Raw genomic sequence first — 10,312 nt, forward strand, 5'->3', positions numbered from 1 at the left:
GGGGTTTATTTTGGCGATATTTGTGAATGGAAGATTAGATTTGAAACCCCCGGTGTTATGTTTAAAGACACGGCGACCATATTTCATGTATGCATGACTTATATTTTGAAGTAACGTTTGATATTTGGAAATGCATTTACTTTCGTACCTCTATTTCGATTTGATCTCAGATTGTACATTACATTTTCTGCTTTGTATACTCAGTACATATTTCGTACTTTGTCCCTCTTTCTGGGCAAGTGTTTATGCCCGTGTGACGCACGATTTGGTGATCCACATTTTAGACACCCCTTCTCGCTTTCGAGGTGCTCCGTTCGAGAGCTTATATTTTTGGTATATATATGCTAAATGCTGTTGCTTTTAGATATATATAGTTCGTAGATACACGGGCGGGGGGCCCCGTTCCGCCATATGATTTGTCCGTTATTCCAGGTCCGCGGACATGTTTGTGGGTTGTGCCTACTTTTGTACGGTTGTGTTTGTATATGTTGTGTTGGGCATCCCGTTACGCCGCGGCGGCCGGTCCGCATATGTATATATGTTGTGTTGGTGGCCCCGCGCCTTGTTGGTATTTTTACTCGCGCGTTAGGTTATTTTGGATAGTCGGTAAAACAAAGGAAACTCTTGGAAATTTTCCGGAAATTATCTAAATTCGAATACTTTGCTCTCGTTATATACTTGGATGCGTTTGATATAACTTGTGATAGCGTTTGATGTGTGTTTGGGTGCCTGTGGCTCTGCACTAGTCACGCCTACGGGTTGGGTCGTGATGATTGTCGTTGCCACGTCATATCTCATATTCACCATGGACAATTTTAATGGAGGGGGGTTATATTTCGGGACCCAAAATATTACGGAGAGATATTTGAACCCAAAGTATAATCTTAAGGTATATTTAATAAAAGATAAAGTTAGGATATATTTAACCCTTTCGATAAGCGGGGGTATATTTGACCCTTTTCCGTATATTCTACTAAGCTATTAGCATTGTATCTGCTTTTTAGTACTATCAAGGAATCTGAAATTTCACTATGATTTATCGTATCATACGAATATGCCAAATTCAGTCTTCTCACTCATTCTGAGATGAGTCAAAGCTCCAACAAATAGAAAAATTGCCCCTGAAAATGGAACAATTTTGCCTTACCTCAATAGTTGAGATCACCTGTACCCTAATTAATCTACATATTGCCCTAAAAGACTAACAGTCAGCTATTTGACATTAATTAGTTTAATTTACAGGGTTCAACACCTGGTGATGCCATGCAGCAGAAATAAAATTTATTACTAATAATCTGTATTTGGCTACAATGTGGGAAATCACCTTCTTAACTAATACCACCATACTTCTCTAATAAATGTAATAGTAAAATATGATTATTTTATATTTTGTTTAAGTAATCAAATTAATTTCATAATACAAACCCTAAAATTGAAGTCTCTTAGTGAAGTGCTGATTCTAGTATTTCTGTAAATAACAAAATAATTCTAACTAAGGAACACTGAACCAATCAATGTGTAGGGATCTAAATTTCAGTTGTTGGGCTTATCAACTTTCACTTTTTTGGTGAGGGTTCGAATCCCCACGTTGTAATCACCTTTCCCCATTTCCCCTTGCCCTACCTCACTATGTAATTAAAAAAAAAAATCAATGTTATTTGAATAAAACACACTGATTATGAATACAATGTAGGCTAATGAATCATATTCTGAGAGGTCCATATTTTTTATTTGATTTAGGCTTTGACTAAAATATTTGTCATTTATAAACAATTAATTAGATGTAACATCCCAACTCCCAACTTGGGACCACTCTCAGTTTTGGGTACAATTGCACTTAACAGTTATAGCATTGGCTCTTAGTAGATGAAAAAGAATAATCATTGAAAAGGAATACACTATGATGAAAAAGAAAGGAATGCACTATTATTATTATACTAGTAAATCTGCCCGCGCTTCGCGCGGTGCATTAGCCAGTTTTTAGGCCACATTTGAATAGATAACTACTTTTTGACTAGTCTTTCTTTTTTCAGTGGAGATGGTACAAATTCCAAATGTGGAGTCTAAACAGTTCAGGTCAGTCTCAAGGAAAGGTGAGGAGGAAGGGAGTTACGTATTTTTTTTATTTTTTTTTTCTGTTGGATACGTGTTTGGCTGACAGAAACATTTTCAAATAATATCTTCCTGTTTGATTGGAGAGTGAGAGGCATTTTTTTCCCAAAAGAATATTTATTTAAGCAAATCAGATAGTATTTTGAGTAACTTTTAAAGTATTAAAGATTGATAGTAATGTATAATTGATTGCTTTTCGTTCTCACTTTCGCATTTGAAAAATTAGGATATGAGTGATGAAAATATGAAACACATGTTCCATGTTTATGTAAGATTGATAGTAATGTATAATTGATTGCTTTTCGTTCTCACTTTCGCATTTGAAAAATTAGGATATGAGTGATGAAAATTTGAAACACATGTTCCATGTTTATGTATTTCTCAATTTCTAAACAGAGGGTAAGTCAGCCTTTAGTCCATGTGAACCATCCTAATCAGATATCAACCTGTGAGTACATCAACTTGAAAACATCAACTTCATGCCTTACTGTATATTGCATTTACATGGATACAGCTCAGAAAGAGCTCTATATGGTCAGAACATCCATATATGGCTGTTATTAAATTCAATTATACATAGAAAGAAGCACTCAAAACCAAAGAACACAAATACATATTACCCAAATCAGAAAACCAAAGAACACAAATACATATTACCCAAATCAGTCAAGCTTAGGCGTGTTCAAATAGGACTCGGTTCAAGTGTCATCACTATGCTGCATTGATGCATGAAATGATCAAAGGACTCGGAAGGCAGACTTGCTAACTCTTTGACATAAAGAAAAGACAACGCAAAATCTATTGAATCTCGAAGAATGAAGAAATTACTAAGAAAGAGTTTTCACTTATTCTTGCTCCTGTGTTCATATTCAGTCCAACGATGCTTTGGCGCTACAGATACCATAACTACAACCCATTTTCTGAAAGATGGTGATACCAATATTACTTCACCTGATGGAACCTTCGAAATGGGGTTCTTCAGTCCAGGTAAATCTAAAAATCGCTATGTGGGTATGTGGTACAAGAACATACCTGTTAGGACAGTGGTCTGGGTTGCCAACAGAGAATCTCCTTTGACCAGTGGATCAGGTATCCTAAAGGTAATTGAGCCAGGACGTCTTGTCCTTCTTAATGGAACTAACAATGTTGTATGGTCAACAAATACCTCTACATCTGTGCAAAATCCCATTGCACAGTTGCTGGATTCTGGGAATCTTGTTGTGAAAGAATCTGGTGATGGTAACCCCAGGAATTTCCTCTGGCAGAGCTTTGATCACCCAACTGATACACTATTACCAGGCATGAAGCTCGGCAGGAACTATGTAACAAAAAAAGAGGTATACTTGTCATCATGGAAGAACGAGGAGGATCCAGCTTCCGGTGATTTTACATATCACTGTGATCCTTCTGGATATCCACAGAACATCCTGAAGAAGGGATCAGATGTTGTGTATCGCTCTGGACCGTGGAATGGTCTTCGTTTTAGTGGGGCAACAAGCTCAAGAGACAGTCGTTTCTATACATTTGGAATTTTCTCAAGTAAGACAGAGGTGTACTTTGGATATAACCTCACATCTTCAGTTATCACAAGGTTGATACTAAATCACAAGGGTGTATTACAGGGCTGGTCTTGGGGTGAACATGTACATGATTGGATCCCTTACCTCTCAGTACCCAGAGATAACTGTGATGCTTACAAACTGTGTGGCGCATACGGTATCTGCAACAGTCAAACTCTTCCTGTATGTGGATGCTTAGACAAATTTGTCCCAAAACATTATGAAGATTGGCAGAAAGCAGACTGGTCAGGTGGCTGTGTTCGGAGGACTCAATTAAACTGCCTCCAAGGAGATGTATTTTTGAAGTATTTGCATATCAAACTGCCAGACACACGGAAATCCTGGTTGAATATGACTATTACACTAGAAGAATGCAGGAATATCTGCTCTAAAAATTGCTCCTGTATGGCTTACTCAAATCCTGACATACGCAATGGATGGAGTGGATGCTTGTTGTGGTTTGAGGATCTGCTGGACATTAAGCAGGTACCGGATGAAGGGCAAGATATCTACATTAGAATGGCTGCTTCTGAATCAGGTATAGTTTGTTGCTACTTAAAGATTTTGATGGATTACCTGAAGATAGTAAAAGAATTTATGGTTGCAGGCACTCTGAATAAAGCAGACCTGAACTGATTTTGTGCCTATGCTTGTAAACATCTAGTACTATTCAACTGTCAACTTCTGACTGCTCTATACATAGCTAGATCTAACATGTGTTAATAGAAAGAAAGCTACTACTTCAGAGTGAAGTTGGTCTGAATTTATAAGCTGAATCTATAAGCATAATGATTGGTTAGACCCCAGTCACTTTTTTGGAACTAATTGATAGGCATTTAGTTTTCTGTAGAACAAGCAGTTGATATGCATGTGGCTCGAATCAAAGAAAAAATCTCACTCAAAATTAAAGAGGTTTATAGTACATATGAAGCACATTAAAAAATTAAGAATGATTTGCATTACAGATAATTCTAGAACCTTTACAACTCAATGTCAACAAATTCAAAATGACGTGCAGCACTCCAGAGGCTTACTGTATCTATTTTAACTACAACAACAACAACAACAACATACCCAGTGGAATCCCACAATGTGGGGTCTGGGAAGGGTAGAGTGTCTGTGCAGACCTTACCCCCACCATGAACGCTAGGGAGGCTGTTTCCGAAAGACCCTCGGCTTAAGAGACAGGATCTATTTTAACTCTATATAAAAAATCATCTCCCCCATGGATTGAGCAGAAAGTGAAATTTATATTTTTGTGGAATGGATACTGGCAGATAGTCTAGAGAAATCGGATGGAAAGGAAGAAAATGTACTTTTCTGGATTTTGCCATTATCAGCTGGTGTGATTCTGGTAATCCTTAGCATGTTGATCTACCATAGAAGAAGGAAGAAGGCTTCAGAGCTAAAAAAGAAAGGTAAACAGGATAAGTCCCTTTTTTTCCTAGCATCTGACCAAAATAGAGATTTAAATATAATAGTTAAAAGAACTTCATATTTGTGCTTAAACAAAATTCACTTCTTTTGCTTTTGGCAGGTAGGTCGGGACGCAATGGCAACTACAGTATGGGTTACAGTAGTTGTGCTGAAGAATTTGAGATACCACTGTTTGATTTATCTACCATAATGAAGGCTACCAATAACTTTTCAATTGACAGAAAGATTGGAGAGGGGGGCTTTGGACCTGTTTACAAGGTATAGCTGGGGCGCAGGGCAAAAGCTTCCTGGTCCTATAGAGTAAAGCTTCATCCTTAGATTCAGTATAGAAGTTGTATGATGGAAGGCAATAAGGCGTTATGAAATAAAACTTTGCTTTGTGAAAACAAAGGAGACATATACAATAGCTAAGGAAGAACAGTGGGTAGGGGGAATGTCCTTCTGGTACAACAACTTGTAGGACAATCTTTTGTTTTTCCAATGGTTGCTGTCTAACAAGTAGCTCCAGCTACTCAGCCAAGAGCCTTTACAATTTACAATAACGTGCTGAAGGAGTAACACATTACCCTTTGGGTGGAACTGTCAGATTACTTGATGATAATATAGTTTGTTTAAGAAGAGAGAGTAGTTAATTCCTTATAATCATTTATTTGTTTATCTTTAACACAGTGACAACACTTGTTCCCCCATCAATAGGGAAAAAAATGTGTCGGAACTGATCATCACTTATTAATTGGACTAGTGAGCGAAATACAACAAAACAAGGATTTGGTGGAACATAACTAATTCGCTCTTTCTAATTGGAACGTAATTGACTCTGTGTAATTCTTACATCAAGTTAGGTATTGAAAATATTAACATGCGGAAATTGTGATGTTTAGGGTATACTTGAAGGACAGGAAATAGCTGTCAAGCGGCTGTCCAGAACTTCCACACAAGGAGAAAGTGAGTTCAAGAATGAAGTTTTATGTATTGCAAAACTTCAGCACAGGAATCTGGTGACCATTCTTGGCTGCTGCAGTGACGGGGAAGAAAAGATGTTGATCTATGAGTACTTTCCAAATGGGAGTCTCGACTCATTTATATTTGGTACTACTCTCCATCCAATATTGTGCAAATTAAATAATAATTGTACTGACGCCTATAATAGTACTTCAGTAATCTTATTCCAATTACGAAAGCTCCATAAAGCAGGAAAAAAGTTGATAGACGAAAACACGTTGTAGGAATATTATTTTCCCAACAAGACAAGGGACTGATTTTGTTTTAGATTTTATACTACTCCGTCAATGACCCGACAAAATTTTGGCAGATGACACACAAAGCGAGGTATTAGACTGGCATAAGCGATTTCACATTATCAATGGTATAGCTCGGGGACTTATGTATCTGCATCAAGATTCTCAATTAAGAATAATTCACCGAGACCTGAAAGCTAACAACATTCTGCTAGACAAGGACATGAATCCAAAGATATCAGACTTTGGCTTGGCAAAAATATGTGAAGAGGATGACGTTGAAGCCATGACTAACCGAGTTGTTGGAACATAGTAAGAACCTTCTACTGGGTAGTGATTTTCTGATAAAATTTACTGGGTGGTAATTTGAACCTAAGAAGAATCTTCACATAGTTAAGGCATGTTTTCCAGCATTAGTAATTCTAATTTTGCGCACATTTTAATGCAGTGGGTACCTCTCACCGGAATATGCATTGCACGGGAAATACTCAGTAAAATCAGATGTATTTAGCTTTGGTATTTTAGTATTGGAAATTGTGAGTGGGAAAAGCAACAGAAAATTCTCTCATCCAGATCGTAACCTTAATCTACTCGGGCATGTAAGATTTTATTTGTTTTATTTACTCATTCCTTGGTGTATGTTATCTACTAGTAACAGATATCTTGCAAAGCTACTCCTGCTAATTAGCTTGCAATATCTACAGGCGTGGAAACTCTATAAAGAAGGGAGGTCAATAGAACTACTTGATAAATGCCTAGGTGATTCATGTTCAACATCAGAAGTGGTACGATCAATCTGTGTTGGTCTATTATGTGTCCAACAATGCCCAGAAGATCGTCCTAGTATGTCTTCCGCCATTCTGATGTTAAACAATGAAGGTGTGTTGCCGTTGGCTAAACAGCCAGGTTTTTACATAGAAGGAAATGCACCGGGTGGTGAATTCACTCCAAGGCAATATGCACAGAGTACAGTGAGTGAGACCCCCATCACAATATTAGCTGCCCGATAGAAGATATTGGTTACTTGGTTGCTACAACCTTGCAGTTGTAATGATCTTTTCTTTTTCTCCGTAGGAATGTGGTGAAAATATTTTGTTCATGATTGTGCTTTTTCAGTTATGTCAAACATATGTATATGAAAGCTTGCTGACTGGCTATTACTTCTCAATCTTGTTTAATTTTGTTTTACGCAGCATATTTGATACTACGGTCTCACTTTGTTTGATCGAGTATTTTGCTTTCGTTTTTTGTAACTTTCTATGTAAGTCGATTGAGGTACTTCCGTTATGCAAAATTTGATGGCTGCACCTAATTTATTAGAGAATGCCGTGGGATTAGTAAGGTAAAGGTCACATTAATCAAGTTCAAAGCATTAGTCTCAAATCGAACACTAAATTTAATTAGAATAAGGTGATGTAATGCCAGTCCCTAAAACTGTTCTGTTACGTGTGCTAATCAGGTACAATTTAGATATAATGTTTCTTGCATAAAGAATTGACATTGATGAGGGTGATTAGATATGGAATTTTTTTGGATTGTTATTATTGATTGCACCAGCAATTATAACCAACTTCTTAGATTCTCTATGCAATTTTCCGATATGTTGATGCTCTTCAACAGCAATTATAACCAACTTCTCAGATCCACCTTTCCGGGGGGCAGTTTTTATACTCCCTCAGAGTGTTGTAAAGGGGGTGGATAAGCTGTGTACAGACTATTTGTGGGGTAGTGATTAAAACCAGAGAAAGGTGGCACTTGTAGCTCGGGAGAGAGTTTGTAAACCTAAGAGATATGGGGGCCTGAATATAAGAAGCTGTAAGTTTTAGAATACTGCATCTGTGGGCAAACTGATATGGTTGCTTAATGCAAGAAAGGAAGTTCTTTGGGTAAGATGGATCCATGGGGTTTATATGAAGCAGAACCTGGATATATGGACACCCAATTTTGGCCCTCCTTTTTTGTTTAATTAATTTCACTATGCTTCTCAGTAGTGAAAATTACCCAAAAATGAGTTTGGAATATTTTCACTAATTATTACGCCATTTTCCGAGATATATTTCTCTAAAGTTAAGGACATTTTTTTATCGTTTCTTAGAAATTACAAAAAAAAATAATAATCATATTTTATAATTATAAATGACTAAACATCATTTTTTAAATTAAAATCACTCGGAAAAATAATGTTGATATTCGTATATCAATATTGGCATTGACATTTTTCCTTTAATCCCACTTATTACCGTATTAATCATCTTTTGCTCTACTTTTTTTTTAACTAAATACGTATATTAAATTACTTGTATTGTAATTTATATAGGTGTATATATTTGGGAATTAATTAGGACAAAGAAGATATTTTAATTAATTGATTGAAGTAAAAAGGAATTAAGAAATCAAATCATCTACTAACAATTTGGGCCAATTCTTATTATACCTAAACCAAAATCAGTAGCCAAAACATTCCTAGCCCAATTCCCTACCAACCCAACCGAGCCCAACACCTCCAACTAAAACGGGGCATTTAATTATAGGTGATGTTTTAGTTTTAAAATTGAAGGAAGGTGATTCAAGTTTTAATTATTGAGTAGAGGTGACTAAATTTGATTAGTGATTAAGGGGTTTTGAACTTGCCCAATAGTTTCATTTTTGACACTTTGGCCCTCTGTTTTATTTTTAATATTTTGTCCTCAAGTTTTATTTTTAACACTTTGACCCTAAACTTTACTTTTAACACTTTGCCCTAAAGTTTTATTTTTAACATTTTGTCCCAACCACTATAAACCCTAAAATACAAAAATCTGGAAAAAAAAATCCTCTTCAGCGCCGTTTCCTCCATTGTTGTTCTTCCCATCTGTTCTTCGTGCTGCTTTCTTCTTCTTCTTCATCTTCTTCTTCTTGGTCCGCCCTCGCTTTCTTCTTCTTGGTCCGCCCCCGCTTTCTTCTTCTTCTTCATCCGCCATTGCTCAAGAAAAAAAAATCATCTGATTTTACAATTTTTTGATTGAATGTCATTGGTGTAGCACTGGCATTACTTCATAAGTGTTTTCGGGTCCATTGGTAAGTTAAACAATACTGTTTCTTTCAATTGTTCATCTGGGTATAGTTGCCTTATTTGCTGATTTTCCCAGATTCGTAGTTACAAGAAGATTGTTGTTGCAGAAAAGTTCTAAAGTGTTGTGTAATAGCTTTCGAACTTTTTTTTTGTAGTCCTAGTGTTTCTGCAAGAGTTGTTGATAAATTATGAAGTTGTTGCAACAGATTAGTAAATCTGTTGCAACAATTACAAAAAATGTGAATAAATAATTTACAACAGCTGTTGTACTTTATGCAATAACTGTGAAATCTGTTGGAGAGCTCTTACTCTTTCCAACAACTGAGTTACTTGTTGCAACAAGTATGATACTTGCTGCATCAATTACAAGCACAAGTGTTGGACATATTTTACAGTTGTTGGATGAAACAGAGACCGTTTTCATGTCTCCAACAAATAAGTGAATTTCGCAACTAGTAACCTACTTATTGCAACAAGTATGTTATTTGTTTCAATAAGTCACTTAGTTGTTGCATTTTGTTGCGAAACATAAAAAATTTTCAAGTTGTCTCCAACAAGTAATCAAGTAGTTGAACAAAGTTACATACTTGTGCAACATGTTTGACGTTAGCTGTTCTAAAAATTCATATAATTGTTTAATTTTGTTATGAAACAGACAGAGATTAAGCTATCTCCAACAAATAAGTTAGAGTTGTTGCAACTACTAACCTACTTGTTGCAACAAGTAAGTTATTTGTTCCAACAAGTCACTTAGTTGTTGTATTTTGTTATGTAACCTTACAAACCGAATCGTCTCCAACAAGTTAGGTAGTTGGAACAAGTTACATACTTATTGCAACAAGTACGTTAGTTGTTCCAACAAGTCATATAGTTGTTCCATTTTGATTGAGAGACTTTAGACAAAAAATCAAGTC

General features: G+C 36.2%; 1 protein-coding gene across 1 annotated transcript; it reads left to right on the forward strand.

The window, feature by feature from the left end:
* Positions 1 to 2,771: 2,771 nt before the first annotated feature.
* On the forward strand, positions 2,772 to 7,483 carry LOC132038285 (G-type lectin S-receptor-like serine/threonine-protein kinase At4g27290). Its single transcript, XM_059428973.1, has 7 exons — positions 2,772 to 4,209; positions 4,949 to 5,089; positions 5,209 to 5,366; positions 5,990 to 6,197; positions 6,421 to 6,658; positions 6,795 to 6,945; positions 7,051 to 7,483. The coding sequence occupies exons 1-7, from the start codon at positions 2,928 to 2,930 to the stop codon at positions 7,354 to 7,356; spliced, it is 2,484 nt and encodes an 827-aa protein (XP_059284956.1). The 5' UTR covers positions 2,772 to 2,927; the 3' UTR covers positions 7,357 to 7,483.
* The last annotated feature ends 2,829 nt before the right edge of the window (positions 7,484 to 10,312 follow it).

Source organism: Lycium ferocissimum, chromosome 11, assembly GCF_029784015.1.
Source record: "Lycium ferocissimum isolate CSIRO_LF1 chromosome 11, AGI_CSIRO_Lferr_CH_V1, whole genome shotgun sequence".
Lineage (NCBI taxonomy): Eukaryota > Viridiplantae > Streptophyta > Magnoliopsida > Solanales > Solanaceae > Lycium > Lycium ferocissimum.